Source organism: Arachis hypogaea, chromosome 14, assembly GCF_003086295.3.
Source record: "Arachis hypogaea cultivar Tifrunner chromosome 14, arahy.Tifrunner.gnm2.J5K5, whole genome shotgun sequence".
NCBI lineage: Eukaryota > Viridiplantae > Streptophyta > Magnoliopsida > Fabales > Fabaceae > Arachis > Arachis hypogaea.
The window spans coordinates 129,439,517-129,461,999 of NC_092049.1; the positions used below are offsets into that span (position 1 = coordinate 129,439,517).

Below are 22,483 nucleotides of genomic sequence, written 5' to 3' on the forward strand. Positions count from 1 at the left end.
ACTCGAAATTAGTAGTACTCAGTTCTTTCGTTAATGTTTGTCTGCATCAAGTATAGACAGTGTAGGTGGTCCAATGATCTTGTTGAAATGAAGAGAAGAAATATACCAAAAGGTAGGACTGTGAAGACAAAGAGATCCTTTTTTGGTTGTTAAAGTAAAGCCTTTAATATGTCAGCCACTCACCATATTTAGAGGGAAAGTCCTCTATAAGGGCCATGTGCTTTACTTTAAAGAGAATTGAAATGTCTAATCCTATTCCACAAAACTCGCTTGTCTAAAAATTTATCAGCGAAGGTTTGAAATTACGCTCCAACTAACTAAACAATATCTGTTTCTCGTCTAAATTTCCTAGTTATACAATCATTTCATTCATTGGGATTTATATTTAAGCTTTTGTGTTTGACAATGTCCGGAAACTCTTGAGTCTTGAGTAGTGGTCTTCTGTAGGCTGTAGCCTTTTATTTTATTTTCCTGTTTCATCTGCTTGGGGATGCAGATGCCTAACTGTTAGTGAGAAATGTTGTTACAGATCCAAAGGAGATGCAAAATTCTAAGAATAAAAAGAAAAAACGAAGAAGAAAAGAGCAACAGACGACGAGCTCTTCTTTGAAGGAAGCTTCTGAACTGAACAACAAGGTAGTCATAATATCTAATATCAAATTTGGCTTCAAGTTAAATTTAAAAAAACAAGTTCAGTTATTTACTATATATGTTCCAAGTGTTTATTGCTTTTTACTTCTAATAGGAGATAAATGGTCATAATATCAGACCCCAAACTGATGGAGCTAATGGAGTTTCCGAGACCTCTCAGTCTAATACAGAAGACAGCACTTTTGTTCCTAGAGAGTTTGATGATGGAGATATAGATGAGGAGATCGATCCTGCATTACAGGAAAAACTTGACAGGTGGGGCTAGACTATATTCTAAGTGCAGTGTTTACACTTCATGCTAAAATTTGAAGTTGTATTTTTCTTTTTGTGGATGACAATCATTATCTTTAGCATAGTTGCAGTGGCAGATCACTTGCACTATTCTCTTTATTCTATCATATGGAGAGGACATAGCATCAGAATGATTGATGAGCTCTTTCTTTCAACAAATTGTATTTCTTGAATCATGTATTGCTGGTTGCATGTGAATCAGTTAAATGATTCAAGAAATACAATTTGTTGAAAGAAAGAGCTAATCAATCATTCTGATGCTATGTCCTCTCCATATGATAGAATAAAGAGAATAGTGCAAGTGATCTGCCACTGCAACTATGCTAAAGATAATGATTGTCATCCACAAAAAGAAAAATACAACTTCAAATTTTAGCATGAAGTGTAAACACTGCACTTAGAATATAGTCTAGCCCCACCTGTCAAGTTTTTCCTCTAATGCAGGATCGATCTCCTCATCTATATCTCCATCATCAAACTCTCTAGGAACAAAAGTGCTGTCTTCTGTATTAGACTGAGAGGCCTCGGAAACTCCATTAGTTCCATCAGTTTGCCATTTATCTCCTATTAGAAGTAAAAAGCAATAAACACTTGGAACATATATAGTAAATAACTGAACTTGTTTTTTCAAATTTAACTTGAAGCCAAATTTGATATTAGATATTATGACTACCTTATTGTTCAGTTCAGAAGCTTCCTTCAAAGAAGAGCTCGTCTGTTGCTCTTTTCTTCTTCGGTTTTTATTTTTATTCTTAGAATTTTGCATCTCCTTTGGATCTGTAACAAAATTTCTCACTAACAGTTAGGCATCTGCATCCCCAAGCAGATGAAACAGGAAAATAAAATAAAAGGCTACAGCCTACAGAAGACCACTACTCAAGACTCAAGAGTTTCCGGACATTGTCAAACACAAAAGCTTAAATATAAATCCCAATGAATGAAATGATTGTATAACTAGGAAATTTAGACGAGAAACATATATTGTTTAGTTAGTTGGAGCGTAATTTCAAACCTTCGCTGATAAATTTTTAGACAAGCGAGTTTTGTGGAATAGGATTAGACATTTCAATTCTCTTTAAAGTAAAGCACATGGCCCTTATAGCGGACTTTCCCTCTAAATATGGTGAGTGGCTGACATATTAAAGGCTTTACTTCAACAACCAAAAAAAATCTCTTTGTCCTGACAGTCCTACCTTTTGGTATATTTCTTCTCTTCATTTCAACAAGATCATTGGACCACCTACACTGTCTATACTTGATGCAGACAAACATTAACGAAAGAACTGAGTACTACTAATTTCGAGTTTCAATGTTGTCAAGATGGACATGAATCAACTTGTAAGCTCATCTTTCAGGCGTAGAAGAGGTAGTTTCATGTGGTCAACAAATTACATCAAATGGAAATTACTCAACTAGGACGAAGTTGCACCATTTCATCGGTCTAACAACAACAAAAAGCATTAAGTAAAACTCATGTAAAGGGGATCGAAAAATGCTCAGTTACAAGCGGTTCCAAGCCTGATCCTCGGATCAACAGTTGTGTTTTTCAAGGGCTCCAATTTCTTTTCCTGGATCAAATAGAATGTCTAAAAACAGCAAAACTGACATCGAAAAAAGAATTGAATCATGGTTATTGCAAGCAACAGCAAAACTGACATCGAAAAAAGAATTGAATCATGGTTATTGCAAGCACCAGATACCTCTGTAAGATCATCTGGCAAATTAAATATGCCGCGTATTTCCTCAGGGGATTTTCCTTCAATTATTCGAGCAAGTGTACGGCTGGTAAGATCAACCAATGGTTTCAACTGAAGGCTGTCTGCAGCAGATGTCAACTCACATAACTGCTTCGTGTCCATCCGCATGAATTTCTCATCATAAGACTTCCGCTCCTATACAAAAACTAAGCCGTCAAATAAAACCTTTCCATTTAAAGTGCATCTTATATTTGATTATTAAGTTTATAACAACATAAAAAAAGTGAAGAAACATAAAAACCTTGTTTGAGCGACCTGGTACTTGATGAAATCGGCAATAATCAAGTATTAAGCTCAAAATAGTAGGGGTGACTCGTTGAGGAAGACATATTGCACAGTTCTTTGAAGATCCTGTGCCTTTTTGTATTACTTCTTGACAAATAAAAGGGCAAAACATTGCAATTTCCTGTTCCACTTGTTTTATTGCACCATCTGGTGTCTGAAGCCAGATATACGGCTGCATAATCTGAAGCAAGAAGTTAAACACTGGATTTTAAAATCTCTCAATATCTCAGGATAAAAAATTGTAAGAGAAAAAAAAAAAAATCATAATCACAGAACCAGGAGAGGATCTTAAACTAGAAATTACTTATATCATACAAGCAGATACGCACCTCGGGTTTACTAACTGCCATGTCAATTTCTGACATTTTAAACTAGTGTCAAAAGCGGAAACTACTGATATTTGAAGTTTATTCACGAAATCACGGTTCGACCAATATATGCAGAGGTGGAAATTCAAATTCAAATTTCAATTCCAGACAACCAGATAATACATCCACTAATCAAACGAGGTTTGGGATCAGGATTAAGCTTCTCTAGCAGCAGCATCAAATGCATATGGTCCATGAAAGCATTGGCAGTGATACACAATTCCCTATATCACAATATTTCAACAAGCAAGGATAACAGACATAAACCTTGCCAAAGTGTAGAATGGTGAATAATTCAGCAGCACCTCCTAAATTCAGAGAGACCCTGCATAAATAGGATAAGAAGTCAAAATGTGTAATGAATAACAATACATAAATGAAGAGTATGCAAATACATAAAGCAGCAACTAAGACATGCCCTATCCTACTATTACAAAACTAAGTATAAGAATTGATTGATGCCTATTTCCACCCGAAATTTCTTAATTAACATTTCCAAACAATAAAACTTCAAAAAGAAAATACTTCAAACAAGAGAAAACTATCAACACATTTAACTTACTTTTTTTTTTTCAAAATGGCAAAAACATTTATAGTTACATTACTGCTGCTCACATCTTACTAAGCATGCTTCCATTTGAACTTGGTATTATCCAAATATCACATTAAGTTAACACACATAAAAAATAGAAAAGACAAAAAAAGACAGAGTGGTTTTTACAAATTTCCTGATTCCATATATAAAAAGAAAATAAAAACAGAAAGAGAACAATTTGAAAGCTACTTGTTAGCTAATTACACACAAGAATTCTGAATTCCCATGATACTAAAAAGCTTCACCATCCGCCAACTTCACAAAACAGTAATGGCAGAGTTTAAAAGGAGCTAAATTTTCATTATTTATATCAGCTACATGATTTTGATTAGCATCAAATTTGTTTAACATCATCATTTCCAACACAACAAACACAATAGCAACATGAATAAGAAGTTGAAGAAAGGGGTTGTTATATGCCAGCACAATAAACGGAACCAGTATGTTCACTATATTTTCCATTGAAATGCACATATTGAGTCTAAGAATTTTAGAGAGTTTTCATGAGTGACTTTGGCTAAAAATTCCCATTCTGGAAAATTGAAATAGATGGGGCATTCATTTGAAGTACAAGAAATTTATTAAGAAAATTGGGTCTTAAACACAATTTGTGCCATGCTACAATTCCATATCTGCCAAGAGAAACATTATTTCAGAATCCATACTGCACTAAAGGTTAAATCTGCGATATATATGCATTTTTGGAAATTCCATGTGCATTGAAAATTATTCAATCCATCCAATGTTACAATTCATAGGGATAATTCCGGCAATTTCATGAGGATAACTGCAGATAGCAGCATCATAGGTTGTACAGATTCTATTAGAGAAAAATGGATAACCAGGATTTGTGAAGCAGAAGAACCAAAGTCAAAGATTGCTAGGTTCTTTTATACAAATAACTTGATAAAGGGAACTTGAGGCTCCTTGCAACCTGCTTAAACAACAATGAAAATATTATTCCTCATTTGTTTTCCAAATGTCATATAAATAAACCAAGAATTTTGTGGGAGTGTTACGTGGGAACTGAGGTTACCTTCAAAGCCAAGTCTTCTGATACAGTTGACCGATACCGAACTGAGCCTTCAATTGGACAGCTTCTTCCTTTAAATATAAATTTAGCATTGCAGAGACTGGATAGCTGCAACAGAACATCAGACATCAGCTCGCCGCTTTGTTTGTCCTCATCCGACGAATCTTCTGCAACCGATACAATACACTGAAAGATGGCTAACAACCTCCCCAGTGGGAAACTTCCAGGTCCTTTCATTAGTAACTCCTCTTCTAAACTTTCCTTTCTTTCAGGCACCTTCTAAGAGGGTCTACACACAAAAAAGAACAATAGACTAGAAAGTTAAACATCCACAGCTTAAAAAAAGAGAGAGAACAAAAGCAGAATCATACTATGGCTAGAGAACTAATTTTTGTAAATTACACATCAACCAACAAATCAACATGCTTACTTCCTCTTTCGCTTTCGATTATCAGAACCTCCTTTGGAATCAAAAAGTGAAGCATCAAGAGTAGCTGGATTTCGGGAAGCAAGAAATGCTGAAATAAGAAGATACTTCGCACTCGTAGACATGTGAAAGTCTAGCTTGGCAATTTCTTCACGTCGCTCCAGTTTCTTTTGATTCACCTTCAGATTTGCCTCTTTGGAGTTCTCAACTTCAGCTGAAGGATGAGATGAAACCTTAAATATCTCATTCAGAGAGGACGTGATGTGAGGATTGATATGACTAAATAACTTTCTCTTCATGTCTTTGTCTTTGTCTCCATTAAGAAAGACTCTTTTATCACTTAAAGGTTCACAATATTTTTCATATAGTGGTTTGAAGGCAGTGGACAATTCATCAACCTGCCTAGTAACCCTAAAGAAAGACCTTAAAGCCACACTGCATGAAAAATAAACAAAAATTCACTATGAGATTATGTAAATCTGAGAAAGGAAAGTAATAGTAATAAGATGTCTTACTCCAAGAATGAAGAATACAGCTTCGAGTCTGCTTGGTTTCTCAACAATATTTTGCGAAGATCAGCATCTGTGTAATCAGGAAAGTACACAGGGATGAGGGATAGGCTCCACATAACCCATGTTAGAGGAGTAAAAGGTATCTGGAGAAGTATTGCTGATAAATATTAGACCCACCTCAGGAATCTTCAGCAGATCATAGAGATTAAACAGAAAGGGTAATAAAGTAGAGCTCTTATCCCACTCTCTAACAAGCTGAAAATTGTCAAATACCAAGTAGATCATGTTTCCAATCCCCCCTTGTGCCATTGTCTTGCCTGATATCAACTTCTCCGACTTCTCCTTCAGATTGTTTATGGCATCGGTCAATGCTTCCATAAGAAAATTAATAAAATCCGATGGTCTCTCACAGCGCTTTGCATTTGAATAGCCATTGGCAGAACTTTTTCTATGGAGATGCAACTGATTTAGAATAGATTCAAACAAGATACGCTGATTATAACACGTCCTGCAGCTAGAATAAACAAGAGGCCTGTTGAGATGCCGGAATAATTGAAGAATGATACTGATTTTTCCAGTGGAAGCACCACCATACACAAACAAAGGAAGCATTGGAGTGTTCAATGGCCCCAAAAGACTTACAATCTCGAGAATCTGGCTACTTCTACCGGGGAAATTAGAAAACAATTCATCTAGGCTAATAGGGTCTCCTCCAACTAAAAGGTCATTGATTGTTAGAGGTTCAAGGCTATTTACTTTTGCAGAAGATGCATTATTAGAAGTCGACGCAGAAGATGAAGCTAAAGACCTTGTAGTTCTTCTGGGAATTTGTGCAGCTTCCTCTGAATTCATGTTTCTTCTGATAAAATCAACAATGGAATCATCAATTTGGAATCAAAATTTGAAAAAACAAATTGTAACGGATTCCACGCACTCTTAGGATTGGTAGTCAATAAACAATAATCCATTGTGCTGGAGTTCACATACACACAGCCTGATAGAACTTAACACTAACTCTAATGGATATATTAATCAGATTTATGAAAGCATCATCATTATCATACAGTGAAATTGAACTTGAGTGATATCAAAGCTTCGGTTCAATAAATGGCTTTCAAAATTCACAAACTACAATGCAAAATTGATTAATTTTCGTTGATTTGAAAGGAAAAATGTCATAGAATATTCTAAAGACAAATATGAACACTAACTGAAATTGAGAACAAACCAAATCCAATTAGATTAAGAAAGTGAGGAAAAAACCCTAATTAAACCTAAAAGAAGAGAAAAGGATTGTGGAGTGAAGAAAGGTCTTTACCGAGAAAACAGAGAATACAGATGCGAGCAGATCCAATTGGGTGCGCGTGGCAAGCACGACTCAGTGAAGGCGCCTGGCTTTTTCCACGCAGTTGTTTGGTGCAATGTGACAGTGAAGAGTGAAGAGAGCAAAATCAAATGGAAAATACAACATTGTTCCCGGGAAGAGCCACTTTTCTCTCCATTTTTTTGGGCTTATGATTGTCTATTTTGGCCTGCGTCAAAATACATTATGGGCCAGTTGATTTCGGTTTCTAGTCCATGACCAAAAACTTGTAGATATAGTTTTTTATTTTAAAAAATAAATTATACCAGTGCAACATCCAATTGAATATTCCCTTTTTTAGAAAAAAAAAAAATAATAATAACGATAGTTACTCAATATCTAATTGAATCTATTTACAAACTTTATAAGTTAAAGTTGCTAATCGATAATTTAATTAAACTATAGATACCTAAAATTAATTATTTATGTTTAATTCGATGAAAAATTTGAGTGATACAAATCAAATTATATAAGCAATTGCTTAATGGAAATTAGAAAGTAAATTATCCTCTTTTGATATATAATTATATAATAAATTTATCATATATTTTTATCGCATAAAATCATCGCACTTCTAATCAATTCCATTTGATAGTTAAGGTTGATACAAAGATAAGTTTTGAAATATGCATTAAATATAAAAAAGTTATTACAAGCTTTAAATGAACACATAAATAAATTTATTATATAATAATATACAACAAAAAAATAAATAAAAATGATTAGCAAACACGTGGCTACATCAGGGACGTAAGGAACGGAGCGTTGAATTGTGAGTTGTGAAGAGTGAGGAAGGAGCATAACAACGATGCAGTGAAAATATCAATTATCAAGTGCAGAGTGAAATGGGGGAGCTTTATGCTTTGGACTTCGATGGAATCCTCTGTGATAGCTGCGGTGAGAGCTCTCTCTCTGCTCTCAAGGTACTGTACCCTCTCTCCTTTCTCTCTTACTTGTTTTTTCATTTCAAGTTTTCACTTTTTCATTAATTAGGATACCTTTCAGGCTGCGAAAGTGAGATGGCCTTCTTTGTTTCATGGCGTGGATTCGGCCACTCAGGATTGGATTGTTGACCAGATGCATTCAGTAATTAATCTCATATTCACTACTTACTTCTTATGCATTTTTTTAATCAATTAGTTAATTATTATGTTTATGCCTTTGTTTTTTGCTAAATTGCTTTATAGTTTAGATGTTATGTGTTTTGGTTCTGAATAACTGTTAACTGCTTATCAACTTATACGATTTGGAAATAACAACAGAGGCCTCAAATTATATGAGGTGCAATGCATGTGTGAAGCTCACTTCTTTGAGGAAGTAATTGATTTTTCCTCTAAGATTTCAGTAGGACATTGATTATAAAATTGTTTCAAAACTATGCTAATTAAACAACACACTGTTTCTCGCTAACTTTGTTGCCTTTTTTATTGTTAATCAAGTTTTATTCCCTCAAAATATGAACATTTTCCGGTTTTAATAATTTTTTTTTGTAAAGATTTAGTTACTTGCATATGATGTTGTGAATATTTGACTCAAAAATATTGAGCTTTCAAAAACATTGCTTTGAATATGGTGAATAAATAGACCAATTTTCATTCTGAAGATGAACTTCCATAGTTGTCTGTGTTATAGGTCCGACCGGTCTTAGAAACTGGATATGAAAATGTTTTACTTGTGAGATTGTTGTTAGAGACCAGAATACCTTCCATCAGGAAGTCTTCAGTGAGTACAATGTCTTATCTCTGATCTTTAGCATTTATCCGTGGAATTTGCATCTGCTTTTGACTGATGCCTACTTTTTTTTGCAAGGTTGCAGAGGGGCTCACGGTTGAGGGTATATTGGAAAATTGGTCCAAGTTGAAGCCTGTTATCATGGAAGAGTGGAGTGAGAATAGAGAAACTTTGATAGATCTTTTTGGAAAGGTTAGAGATGAATGGTTGGAGCAGGATTTCGCTACTTGGATCGGTGCAAATAGGTAACCAAATTAAACCTTCTGAGCTGTGATTAGTTTAGCATATTTATATCACATGAAGGAGATCTACTACTACTAATTCGTGATGTTTGTCTATAGATTCTATCCTGGTGTTTCTGATGCATTAAAATTTGCAAGCTCGAGAGTGTACATTGTCACCACGAAACAGGTCAGCGTCCAACCTTCTTTTTGACCCTAGCTAGGGGATGATAATCCTGTCTAACAGAAACTTTTGTCTAAGTATTAATGAAAAATACTCCATTCCATAATATTTTTACTTTCGAAAGTCAATGTATCTTGATATAAATTGCAAGTAAATATATAAAATTTTTAATGCACCGAATTTTCAAGGTGATAATTATTTTGGAATGAAAGAGTAAGAGAGAAAGGAAGATAATGTTGTCCTAATAAGACTTATGCACCTTTTGCAATTTTACATCATGTCCCCTGTTCATTTTGTATCTTTATCATTTCTTTTGTAATTTTAGAGCCGTTTTGCCGATGCTTTACTCCGAGAGCTTGCTGGGGTGACAATTCCACCTGAAAGAACATATGGTCTAGGAACTCGGTTAGTGTAGTATATATTCGCCTAAAATAATGTCCAGTGATGCTTTAACATTTTTTTCTTTTCTTTTCTCTTGCTTTATTTTTTGAAAGGAAATTCACTTTCCTTGCACCATCTTTGGTTTTACCGGTAGGCCTAAGGTGAAAGTGCTGAAGCAGCTTCAAAAGAGATCAGAGCACCAAGGACTCACACTTCAGTAAGATATTGTGCTACTAGAACTAATTATACATCATTCTGGTTATTGTTATTTCTACTGGAACTCTATTATTGCTTACATGAAATTAACTCTTTTAACCAGCTTTGTGGAGGATCGGCTTGCTACCTTAAAAAATGTCATCAAAGAACCTGAGTTAGATCAATGGAATCTGTATTTAGGTAGCTTCCTTTTGTATTTCTTAACCAGTTTATAATTGGAATGGATTCTCTCATGGGAAAATATTACATGACATCGCGATACGTATGGCCGAGTGTGCCTGATAAGTGTAATTGTTTTTGGGATCAGGGAACTGGGGTTACAACACTCAGAAAGAGAGAGAAGAAGCTGCGGCTATCCCCAGAATTCAAGTTTTTGAGCTGTCGGACTTCAGTAAGAAGTTGAAATGATTGTTTGTTGCCTTCATTGAATTTTCACTTTTTCAGGCGTCAGCATTGAACTGAACATTTTGTTACCATCTCATTTATAAAGAAAGTCAGTTTGTTGTGACCACAATCTTTTTATTTAAAATGGCTGCTGTAACTGTATCCTCTAATGTTATATAGAGAAATGTTTTTTCAGTACATAGTAATATAGTATATATACACACACAATAAATTAACAGTTGATTATTGAAACTCAAAACTGATTTTCATTATGTAAGTGTTATGTTCAATAAGAAAAGATAGATCTACACTCTTGGATGAAGGCAATGTGTTGCTTTTATTTGGGTGGCTAAATATATTAAGTTATAACAATGTGGAAATAAATAGAGGAAATATGTGCCTCAAATGAAGCTGCAAGATCAATGTGGAAGATTCCAAAAAATATGATGCCACTCATAGTCATATGTGAATGACTATTTCGAAAGCAAATATTATTTGTGGTAATACTACGCTGAAAAAAGGTATGAAATACTTCGAGGATTTACTACACATCTTCCGTCTTAGAAGGCAGGTTTGGTCTCCATCAAAGTTATGCAAAATGGTAAAAATATTAATGCATGGATAAAATTATATTTTAATGCTTGAAAACTTAAACAAAAAATTCCATTAAGATGAACTCAACTATATAGATCAAATAATATTATTATATTCAGTTATATATCATGTCTATAATAAATTCATTTATGCTGTAGATGAGCTTAATTAATATGGTAACGGTAGCTCTTTTTACTCAAACATCGATATTACCTTAGGCCTTTTCTTTGAAGATCTAACATGCAAACCAAAAAATGTAATCTTACACTGTTAAAGTGTGTTTAGTTTGGAGTTTGTTAAACCAAAGAAGCAATAAAGGGTTTCATTTTTTATCCTCAAAATAATTTAGGAAGGTGTTCCCGTATGACGATGTACGGAGACGGAATTTGGTATGACAAACATGTGAACCATTCAAATATAAATTAAAATATGTTAATGGTTCAGATGGAGGAGGCAGTTAATAATGTGGAATATAACGGCTAAGATCCATGGTGTGGGATAAACTGATTGGCACGGTAATTCATTGTGGCACTGACATGAAGTAGTTTTTTAGTTGGATTCCAAAACTGGACGTAATGTTGGCTTGTTGTTGTGGGACTCAGCTGAAAAAAAAATATTTATATTAATTAAGTATTTTCTATTTTGTACTCCAAAAAAAAATGATGGATATGAAAACACTTTTGTTAAATAAAATGAATTTTAAATAAATTAATAATATTTTATATATGAGATAGTATTAAATTAAATGTTATTATTTTTTTATTGCAAAGTAATTGTCTGTTTTTGATACACGTGTAAATTAAAAAAAAATAAATCGTATTTTGTTGATTTTATAGAAAAAAAGTGTTGATTAGGTGAAAAATACACAATTTTACTTGTGACGTAGTATATTGTTATTCGTATTGTCGCGCTTCAGTTACTCTTTTCAACATGGATCGATGTTATTTATAGAAATGTATTAATTCATTATGTTTAATTTTTTAGAATAGACAATTATTGGGCATGATATTAGTTTTTTAGAATAAATAGTTATTTTTCGTTGTTGTCTTCGTTTAGATGATAAGTAATATAAGCGAAAGCATGATTAGTGGAAACCATTCCAAGTCTGCATGGTGTGGGTAGAGGAATTTATTTTAATGATGTAACAACTAAGGTAGAATGCATGATCGAAAAGTAAGTTAACTGCATGAAAAGGTAAGTAACATTGGTTCATTAACAAGAGCACAATGCGATATGGAAAGGATTGCTAAGGCATTTGCAACGGCGGATAAGTTTACTGGAATCGTCACTTGGAAACGTCGAAACAAGCAGCCTCATCGGGAGAGTTAAACATCATCTCCATCACCTCCTCCGGCCTTGTTAAACTGCTGCCACGTACATCATTTCCCAGGTCACCATCACCATCTAAATATTCTGTTCCAAACGCCGCCTCGTCCATGCCAATGTCCAGTGATGTTTCCTGCATGGACAGAGGTACACTAATTATTTAGGGGGCCATAATTCAAGTGACCAAATAATTTCTTATAATTGATGATGTCCTCATCAAGAAGTGCAAATTATATTACAATCTATGATCCTTATGAAATAGAAAATTAATGTTTCAACTCAAATTAAGATATTCAATACGATAATGCTAGCATTTTAGCATCATTAATACAAAATCATAATTAAATATTTAAATAACAAAAACAAAAGACTAAACAAAACAACCTATAATTACATACACACATAACAAATACTATTAAATTCAGTAACTGTCTAACTGATCAAACACAAACAAAAAAATATATAAACGCCATCAATCCATACTAACGGAAATTAATTTTATTTTACTTAATTCAACAACAAAGTAACAGTTAGAGTTACTATGGCTTCATCGGCAACAGTAAAAGTGCTTCGTTCAGTACATGAATGCATCAGAAAATCAACAAAAATTTCCATAATCAGCAACTTTTTCCATAATTTCGATTTCTGAATCAGCAATTAGTGACTAAGCTGCACATAACGTGGATATAATGACATGTTTCAAACTTCCAACCAGCAAGTGGGTCAAAGTTATAAAGTTCTGTTTTGAAGGTTTATACCGTGTATGGAAGTAGGATGATAAAATGGGAATTTGAAGAATTGAAGGCAAATTTGGTGCATTATAGAAAAGCGTGTGTCACTCTCAATAACAAAATAAGAGATGAGGTCAAGGCTACATATGCCAATACAAAACATAGATTGAACAAATTTAAGAGGCCATCAAGAAGGTTGAGCTTATTTTGAGGCCCTTAATTAGTGCACAGGTTTAGCCTTTCTGTTAAAAATTTGATTAGTCATTGTCTAGTGTCTACACTGATCAGTTTCCCATTCCATTAAGATTCAGACACAATGGAAGACATGAATACGTGGGTCTTAGAGTCTTGTTGCTTCCTGAACTAGCCATTATTGTAGATATTCAGGAGGCATTGGAATTAGATTCTTAATCTTCATATTCAATTCAGCTTCAAATTTTTAGTTAAGCTAGGCCCTCTTAATAAATGTTGCAAATTCTATTTCTAATACAATGTTGTTATATATAAGTGCCATAATTAAACTTCCAAGTTTTATGAATTTTATTTTGAGTTGGTCAAAAATATTTTTTCTCAATTTTGTCATTTAAAAGTCAATGATATTCTAACAGGTATTCATGTATTATTAACTTGGAAGACGACTTACTTTAATTTTAAAGAGGGGAAAAAAAAGAAACAAATACTATTCCTAAAGTTTCATGACTTTTATTTGATTGGTTTATTATTTGCCTGGTACTTAAGTTTCATGCCCAAACCGAAATTGCAGGCTCATTACAGTTGCGATGACAACGAAAAGGTGCTTCTTAGAACCAACCTCTGTTCCCCTTTTTTCTCTTAACAATAATTCACAAAATTAATAAGCTTATTATCATATTTGGCTAATTAGCAGGTTCTGTTTATAACTTTATCTATTTGACATGACTCAGGTACCTTAGCTATGTAACACTTTAACAATCCACATGAAATAAGTTCTAGAATTTTAATTTGTGACTCACACAAGAAGCACCACACGATTGATGCATCTTTAAACCAAGAAATACTGTAACGACTTCATACATCCTCGAAGTCACTGGGCAAGGTCACCAAATTGGGCATAGAAACAAAATCTACAACCTTTACCTCAAATTCGAATTTGTTGATAATTCTAACTTGTCATAATTATCAACCATCAAAGTATCTAACAGAGGAAAAGTTCAATACCAAGTTGCAGGGACCTAAGACTACTATAACCGGAGAATCTTAAAAAAGAAATACAAAAATAGATGCCACTGAAGAAGCATCAGCCTACCGGAGAGATGACGAGAGATGAATGACGATCACAGAGTCACCTTGCAGTGAGATTAAGCAAACCAAATGACTCCAAGTCACAACAAAAAAAAAATTCAAAATGTAGCTAACAAAAATCATGTACAACATTAAGTAAATAATCAAACTAAATGATTCCTAGTCACAGATTATAATAACGTAGAATATAACATCACAAAGGTGATGAACATTGTAAAGAAGACACCATTACTAATAGTAACTAGAATATGAAATAAAAAATTTTAGAACCAGTAATCCCAAAAATGAAAACAGCAATACTCTTTCTAGATTACAAAACTAAAAAATAATTACAAAATGGAGAAAACGAGAAGACCTACCTCACGCACGGGAGGGAAGCACGCAGAGGAGACGGTGACGGGGGCACGGTGGCGGTGACAGAGGCACGGTGAACACAGTGAGAGCGCGCTCCAACAGATGAGACGACCTCACGCTCCTGCGAAGGTGCCGGACTTCCACACGCGACGGGACTGCGGGGTTGATGTGGCTACGGTGGTTGACGTGACTGCCGGCGACAGGGCTGCGTCACCGAGTGGTTAGGGCTTCAATTGTTAATTCTTTTCGGTTTCACCCAGGATAAGGGTGGGAGTGTGAATGCCCATTACCCAACACAACTCTCCAAGCCGAAGCCCTCCTACGCCATTCTATTTCAGCCATGGCCTTTTTGCCATTCTAAGCAGGACAATTATGACATTTCACTTACTTTGCCAGGGTTAATTTTGTCTATTCAACGTTCACTATAAGACAAATCTCTCATTGCCTACCTAATCGTATACAGCATACCATATGCCTTTTTTTGGATTGCCATACCTGGGTTGGTTCCATATGGCCCGTACACAAGGTAGGAAAAATCGAGATTTTACGTAAAATCGAAAAAGTAAATTAAGTATGTAAAATATAAAATCTTAATAAAATTTAAATCGTAAAATCGTCAAACTTAGTATAAATTTCATAAAGTCGATTGACTCATTTAAAATTGTAATATCGAAAAATTTTAAGAGTTAAATTGAGATTTTAGCTACTATGTCTGTACATATAAGACTGAAGACTTACAGTACAATTCGTTTGTATTTCTGACTTTGATCTTCTGCATCGTGTTGCAATTTTCACTGACACGTGTCTCTTTTTTATTGGCCATAATGATACAATACCGGCATTTTTCACAATATTTTACTCCCCTTTTCTTTCCCACGAGAGAGGAAAAAAAAATTCACATTCCACTCTTGCTTACGATAATAAATACAAAGAAGAAGGTATCGTTCTTATTTTTAATGTCTAAAATAAATTTTAAAATTATTTTTAAGATTTAAATTATTTTATTTAAATTTGACTCGATATTATTATATCATTAGAAATTTATTAATAGAATTTACGGTGAGACAAAATTGATACGATTTTAAAATATAAAAAATTTAAATAGGACAAAAATATTAAAAATAAAAATGATACATAAAAATTAATTTTAATTTTATCTTTTAATAATATTAATTTTTTACGGTATATAATTATTCATTTTACAAACATTTTACGATGAGTAAAAATATTTAAGAGTAAAATTATAAAAAAAATAAATTTATTTAGAATGAAAATAATGTGACTAAGTGTAATTTACTTAGATATGATTAAAAAATAATTGAATAACTATGTACCTATGTACCGTAAAGGATAAAATTAAAATTTATTTCTATGTATCATTTTTGTTCCCTAATGTTTTCGTCCTATTTAAGTCCCTAACGTTTTAAAATCGTCTCAATTTTATCCGTATCAATTTTGTTAACAAATTCTTAAAAACATTTGGGATTTAAATAGGACTATTTAAATGTTAGGGACAACTTTAAAATTTATCCCAAATATTAGGACAAAAACAATACTTTACTCTAATACAAATAATATATGTTAAATATGAAATTTGTCGCAAATTGTTTTTTATATTAGGACGGAAATGGTGTTTTTTATTATTATAGATTGTAAAAATATTAATTTTAAAGATGATATTATTTAATTTAAAATGTAGAATTCGAATTTTCTAATTTTTTTAAAGGATAAAAAGTGGACTCTTCAATTTTTTTAAACCAAAAATCAGATCTCTAATGTATGAATTTCAAAAAACAAAATCACAACAAACAAAGTCGACCTTTCAATTTAATATTAAAAAAATTTTAAAAATTTCTTTGCAAAATAATCAAATTTACCAATTACACATTCTCGTACAAAAGAAATATATACAAAATCAATAGAATTAGATTGCATACGCTGTTCGTCCATAATAAAAAAATTTAGCCGAAGTTTGTTGTGTCAATATTATTTTTTCTAATGCTTATATTCTTAGTTAATTTATTTTATTTTTTGATGTGCTTATAAATTTTATTTTAATTTTTAGTGAAGAATTAAAAACATACACTTACTTTCTTGCTAGTGGAAAGTATTTAAGTTACTAATCCATTAAAAAAATTATCTTTGATTCCTTAGTATAAGACTATTGGTTAGTATAGATAATAATTTCATTAAAAAATTATCCTTTTAGAAATATTATTTGTGTTTAAGCTAAGGACTTTTTCCCATAATTGAAAACTTCAATTCAAAGACTTATAAAAATTAGGGGTAGGAAAAACTTCAAACCCCCTAAAAAACCATATTGTTACCATATGGAAAAGTTTTTCAATTTAAGGACTTATAAAAACTAGGGGTAGGAAAAACTTCAAACCCCCTAAAAAACCATATTGTTACCATATGGAAAAGTTTTTAACAACAGCTATCATTTTTAAATATAATACTGGCTTCAAAGAATAATTTTTCTTTAGTTCTGATTTTTATTAGTTTATAACTTAAGGAGTGCAGCTATTTTATTTTCTTGTATTGCTGAAATAATAATATAAGTTAAAGTGGATTCAACACCTCCAAAACTATGACAAAGTCTGAAACACGACATTTTTATGGTAAGACTTCTAAATAGTTGTGTGAAATGCATATATTAAGATTTTTTTTTAAAAATTAATTTTTATTTATTTATAATAGTGTAAAATATTTTATATAATCATTTAATTATATTCGTTTTTTTTAAATAACAGAGTTATCAGTGATATCAATAATTCTATTCTGTTTTCAAAAATTTTCCACCAGAATTCAAATACCATTGTTCTAACCTCTAACTTCGAGGAAGTTGGTAGCGATTTTGTCAATGAAATTCGATGGCAGAGATAAACGGGTTCTGTGGCTCATGGTCGTAGAAGTTGTAGCAGCAACAGAAGGTGACCCATTTGATGGGTGCAGGTCGCCGGCGGTAGCAATGAGCCAATGAGTGCTAGTATGACTTTCTCGCAGCAGTCAAGAGTATGACCATCCAAAACAACGACGTAGTCCTTTCATTTCTCATATATAACTGGTTGTTGGTAGTTGATGGTAGTGATATGATAAGAAGAGGTGATAACTGATAAGAAGGGAATGTTTTTGTTTTTTTTATATGGTGGTGGTAATAATTGTTTCAGTATGAAAGTATGAAGGGGCTTAAAGGGAAGAAAAAAGAAAAAAAATAGATAAAAGTATAATTTCATAATAAAATTATTTTAAAATATTTAAATATACTATATAATTATTATACAATTAATAAATAGTTTAAATTTTAGCCATCAATTCAAATTTTTAATGATTATAATTTATAAAGAAATTTTGGTTCATGAAAGATCAAAAAAAAATTTTTTCTATTGAAGAAGGCTCTGATACAACTATTATCTTATTAAGTAGTGTACAAAAATAAAATAAAATAAAATATTAAAATACCATTAATCAACTATAATTAAATAAAATGAAATAAATATATTAAGTTTCATATCGATTATACATAATGTAAGAATCATATATGACATGAAACTTAATAAATTGGTTTCATATATAATGTAAGAATCATATAGAAGCATATTAAGTTTTATATATAATATTAAAATTCTCTTCAGACTTTAATCAATTAAAATCGTATAGGACTCATCCATACAGTGCAAGTTTGGTTGGAGGGAAAAAAATAAGTGAAATTTTTTATTTATAATACATTATTTATAAAAAGAATATCTCACAGTGTTATATTGTAATATTTTATGTGTCGATTTAAAAAGTAAAAATATTTAAATTTATTTTTATTTTTATGAGTTAAGATTTTTTATAATCGAATATTGAACTTATTCTAAAATTTTAATTTAATATAAAATTTATCTATTTTATTTTTTTAGACTTAGATTTTATCTTTTATTATTTTATTATTTATAAATATTAAATAAATTTTTCATATATAAAATACTTTTGTCCAAAAAAAATATAATGAGATTATAAATTTATATTTTAATATCAACTTAATTATTTTTATTGATTGTCTAAATCTAATATTAATATAAAAAAATATTACATTCATAAATAAAGTATATTCTAATAAAAAACTCTTGATTCAATCCTAAACAAAGTTTATTAAATCTAAATAAGATAACAACACAAAAAAATAAAGGGATATATATATTTATCTGAAGAAAATTGTTTGATGTGCTATGCAAATTAAATGCACACGTTTTATAGGTTTGGCTTAAAACTTAGCTTGAGCCCAACTACCTTGAATAAGAGAATGGATTATTTGCTGCTCTAGTTAAAATTAAATTGCCACACACTAAATACATGAAGAACACTTTTTGTTTTTAAAAAAACAAAATGAAGAACAAAATAAAGTAAAACCTGACTTATAGAATAATTATATAGTAGCTTTTGTAATTAAAATAATAATTTTATAATCAAAATATAATACTTGATACACTTATATTGTAATTAAATTAAAAATTTCTTTTTTTTTTAAAATTAAGGAGGTTTTTCTTTTCTTTTTTTTTTATGTTTTATCCTCTTTCACCTACTACATTTTTTTATATATTAATATTAATTATTAATTTAACAATCAAAATATAATATATAATATTTTTTATTAAATTAAAATTAAAATATATTATTAATGTGACAATCAAAATGTATCACATTATATTCTATTTTATTATAATTAAAATAATGTATATTTTTTTAAAATTAATAAATTTTTTCTCACTTTTTCACTTATTTTATTTTTTTAAGGTTTTTAATCAATATGCCACAATTTTTAAAATTTATTATCTAAACGTGTCACATAATACTCTTTTTTTTGCAATTAATTTTTTTTTTTCAAAATTAAAGACCTCTCTCCTTTTCTGTTTCTCTATTTCTCTTCGTCCTTTATCACTCTATCTCTTATGTATACTATTAATAATTTATTATATCTATTACATATTACTAATTTCACAATTAAAATGTATATAACATTTTCTAATTGCAATTTAATTAAAAAAATTTAAATCAATGAAGTCTCTCCTTTCTCCTCTTCTCTTTTCTATGTTTTCTCTCTACTCACTTTAACTCTTTTATATATTATCACTAATTATTAGTTAGTCATTTAACAATCAAAATATATCACACAATATTTTTTATTATAATTAAAACTATTCGGCCATTCCCATTTCCATTCCCTTTCACTCTCTCTCTCTTTCTCTTTATGTGACCCGCATCTTTTTCTAGCTAACTCTTTTTCTATATATATTTTGGTTTAACATTATGCGGTTGCATCTTCTTCTCCAAAATGCGCGCAGATTCTCTTTTATAGCTTCCCCATCTTCTTCTCCAAGGAAATGGAGGTTTTTTTTTTTTATCATACATCAACTTTAAGCACCGTGTGCTAAGTCCGCTACTTTGGTTTGGAAAGCTAATTGATTTAGTACGTTTAGCTTGGAACTATTAAACTTTACCTGATCACCTAAGAAAAAACCAGTCTTACCTTAAAATTTATTCTCTGATATCTATATCGCCTAATCCCACAAGTGGATTCAAGCCTTTTTTTAAGAGTTTCTTTAAGTAATTACACAAGAGTTTACCTTTAATAATAAAGAATAGCATAAGGGGATGCATATCATGCATCCTACCATGCGGGGCATTGGACGTGATACGTATAGTTCACTCCAATGGCAGAATTGAAGAGCTCACTACTCGTACCATCAACGCTGCTGACGTCATGAGAGCTCATCCTAACCATATCCTCAAGAAATATTCTCCCTCCAACCTCCTCATCGTTCCTCCCCACGCTGACTTCCATCGCGGCAACATCTACTTCCTCGTTCCCCTCCCTCCCCCTCCCAACCAACACGCTACAACAGTAGATCAACAGCTCTCCACCTCCACTCACACAAGCACCAGCTGCCGTCTTACTCTCTGGAGGTCTCACCTCGACACCATCTCAGAGAATAGAGATAAACTGATAGAAGAACAATAGAAACTGTTCTTTTTAGTTGCGCCTTTCTATATGACATCTTCTGGGAATTTGTCTCTAAGTGGTGGTTCCATGAGAGCATAATGATAGTGGTGAGTGTTCCCTTTGTTTCATTCTCTACTAAGCTCGATTTTGGTCTCATAAACATGATGCGTTTCTTCCACTTGAATTAATGAAACATTTTCACTTCTGTACAGGTAGCTCGAGGCGATAGGAGTGGAGAAGATGGTAACAAAAGTCATATATATTCGTCTTCTCTAGTTTAAACACTTTAATCACTACATAAATGAAAAGAATCCCTTGTCTCATTTCAATGGTTTCTGGACTTAATTATTGTACCGATAAATTTACAGGTATGATTGGTTGGCAAAGAGGAACCTTCGGTCTGGATACTTCATGTGGGCAATGAGTGCTTACGGTTTAGGTATGCTATTTCTATGTTTGATTCTTGGTATGACTTTAGTTGGTAGGATGTGTCAAAGGGTAATTTTTCATAAAAACTTTTGGACTTTATTTACTTTGTTACAAAATTGAGCCGGCTCACTTTCGGACCAGAATTAGGATGTAGATGAGAATTGAGATCACTGTTTGCTTGGTGTCTTTACATCATTTCCTTGAACTTTGATCTGCAGGTCTCCTTATTACATATGTTGCTTTGAACTTGATGGATGGGCATGGTCAACCAGCATTGCTTTATATCGTCCCGTTTACTCTTGGTTAGTACAATTGTTATTTCAACATGTTCGGCTGGCTGCTGAAGGCACCTTTGAGAACTAATGTTAAACTTTATGCATGTTTCTTACTACGAGTTGTCATCGTGATTTACAAAAACTTGTATTGTTTTTAAAACCTTGGTTTTCTTCAAATGCAGGCACATTTTTGTTATTGGGAAAAAAGAGAGGTGAACTCAATCTTTTATGGACAAGAGGGGAACCAGAAATGCCTTGCCCTCATAACCAAGAGTCTCAACAATGAATGAAGTGATAATAGAGATAGTAGTATAGTGTACCATAGGTGTTCGTTTAATAGGAGACTGATAGAAACTCTAGGAGACTATGTAAACATTTGGAACTGTCATAACAAAAATTTCAACCAAATCATGTTATTAGCATGCACTTATAGTTATATCAACATCTGATACTATTACTTTTGTTAGATTAGATTTTTTATTTTTTTTTTCTTAGATAGAAGATGGTATGAGATAAGAAGTAAGAAGATTTAAGAGCTTCCTCTTTGGCAATTGTTTTTTGCCTTAGGGAACATAGTGTTCTTTTGTAATTATCTTCTGCAAGTTTGCTTATATGAGGGTGTGGCCAAAAATGATGTCTTTGTCAAGCAAATGGCAATAAGGCAAAAGACATCACAGTCAACTCTCAATGAAGAGGCCCGCAGAGGATGGTGACAAGGGAAAAAAGAAAAAGAAAAAGAAAACGAAAATGAAAACTGTTGTATGAAGATGAAAGATTATGGTTATGTTACTTATAACTAAAATTGAAATTGAAGTTGAATAAATTTCATTTTCCAAGTGTATTCTGTGATGAAATATCATTAATGTAGGCTTGGCTCATGTCCCTTGTTTTATTCATTTAAGTCATTTTCTTCCAAGTCACCCTTAATAAAGTAGTCTTACTCAAGTTGTAAATATTGATTATTGATTTCAGAGGTGAATGCCAATAACACAGTATCACTCAAATTTTTCATCGAATTAAACATAAATAATTAATTTTAGGTATCTATAATTTAATTAAATTCTCGATTAGCAACTTTAACTTATAAAGTTTGTAAATAGATTCAATT

The 22,483-nt window shown here is 32.0% G+C and overlaps 2 protein-coding genes, 2 long non-coding RNA genes and 1 pseudogene across 7 annotated transcripts; 2 read left to right on the plus strand and 3 right to left on the minus strand.

Moving 5' to 3' along the window:
* Nucleotides 1–1,351: 1,351 nt before the first annotated feature.
* Nucleotides 1,352–4,409, minus strand: LOC112744136 (SKP1-like protein 21). Its single transcript, XM_029292521.1, has 7 exons — nt 4,193–4,409; nt 4,074–4,080; nt 3,620–3,677; nt 2,941–3,165; nt 2,643–2,834; nt 2,447–2,510; nt 1,352–1,719 (listed from the first exon to the last, which is right to left on the minus strand). The coding sequence occupies exons 1-7, from the start codon at nt 4,407–4,409 to the stop codon at nt 1,352–1,354; spliced, it is 1,131 nt and encodes a 376-aa protein (XP_029148354.1).
* Nucleotides 3,362–7,410, minus strand: LOC112744128 (origin of replication complex subunit 5-like; annotated as a pseudogene).
* Nucleotides 7,411–7,952: 542 nt separating this feature from the next.
* LOC112744130 (uncharacterized) lies at nt 7,953–10,597 on the plus strand. 4 transcript variants are annotated; one of them, XM_025793636.3, is made up of 9 exons: nt 7,953–8,205; nt 8,288–8,368; nt 8,915–9,004; nt 9,092–9,258; nt 9,355–9,424; nt 9,744–9,823; nt 9,954–10,016; nt 10,119–10,195; nt 10,323–10,597. In XM_025793636.3, exons 1-9 carry the CDS (start codon nt 8,128–8,130, stop codon nt 10,421–10,423), a joined length of 807 nt encoding a protein of 268 aa, XP_025649421.1. In that variant the 5' UTR covers nt 7,953–8,127; the 3' UTR covers nt 10,424–10,597. The 4 variants fall into 4 exon arrangements, with proteins under 4 accessions (XP_025649421.1, XP_025649422.1, XP_025649423.1 ...); XM_025793637.3 differs by lacking the exon at nt 9,744–9,823 and having other exon boundaries at nt 9,913–10,016; XM_025793638.3 differs by lacking the exon at nt 8,915–9,004 and having other exon boundaries at nt 7,986–8,205.
* A 1,480-nt stretch (nt 10,598–12,077) lies between these two features.
* Nucleotides 12,078–15,059, minus strand: LOC112744137 (uncharacterized). The gene is made up of 2 exons (XR_003172661.2): nt 14,691–15,059; nt 12,078–12,452 (listed from the first exon to the last, which is right to left on the minus strand). It is a non-coding gene; the product is annotated as an uncharacterized lncRNA (long non-coding RNA).
* A 5,978-nt stretch (nt 15,060–21,037) lies between these two features.
* LOC112743183 (uncharacterized) lies at nt 21,038–22,075 on the plus strand. Its single transcript, XR_011871347.1, has 3 exons — nt 21,038–21,110; nt 21,319–21,402; nt 21,558–22,075. It is a non-coding gene; the product is annotated as an uncharacterized lncRNA (long non-coding RNA).
* Nucleotides 22,076–22,483: the final 408 nt, after the last annotated feature.

What these genes read in the sequence shown, in the direction of transcription:
- LOC112744136 (XM_029292521.1), bottom strand. Translation starts at nt 4,409, where the DNA reads ATGGAAAATATAGTGAACATACTGGTTCCGTTTATTGTGCTGGCATAT. An exon ending in CCATTCTACACTTTGGCAAG is followed by an intron (nt 3,166 to 3,619) that starts GTTTATGTCTGT and finishes TTCTTGCTTCAG; the next exon opens with ATTATGCAGCCGTATATCTG. An exon ending in TACCAGGTCGCTCAAACAAG is followed by an intron (nt 2,835 to 2,940) that starts GTTTTTATGTTT and finishes GTTTTTGTATAG; the next exon opens with GAGCGGAAGTCTTATGATGA.
- LOC112744130 (XM_025793636.3), top strand. Translation starts at nt 8,128, where the DNA reads ATGGGGGAGCTTTATGCTTTGGACTTCGATGGAATCCTCTGTGATAGC. An exon ending in GCTCTCTCTCTGCTCTCAAG is followed by an intron (nt 8,206 to 8,287) that starts GTACTGTACCCT and finishes GATACCTTTCAG; the next exon opens with GCTGCGAAAGTGAGATGGCC. An exon ending in TCAATGGAATCTGTATTTAG is followed by an intron (nt 10,196 to 10,322) that starts GTAGCTTCCTTT and finishes TTTTGGGATCAG; the next exon opens with GGAACTGGGGTTACAACACT.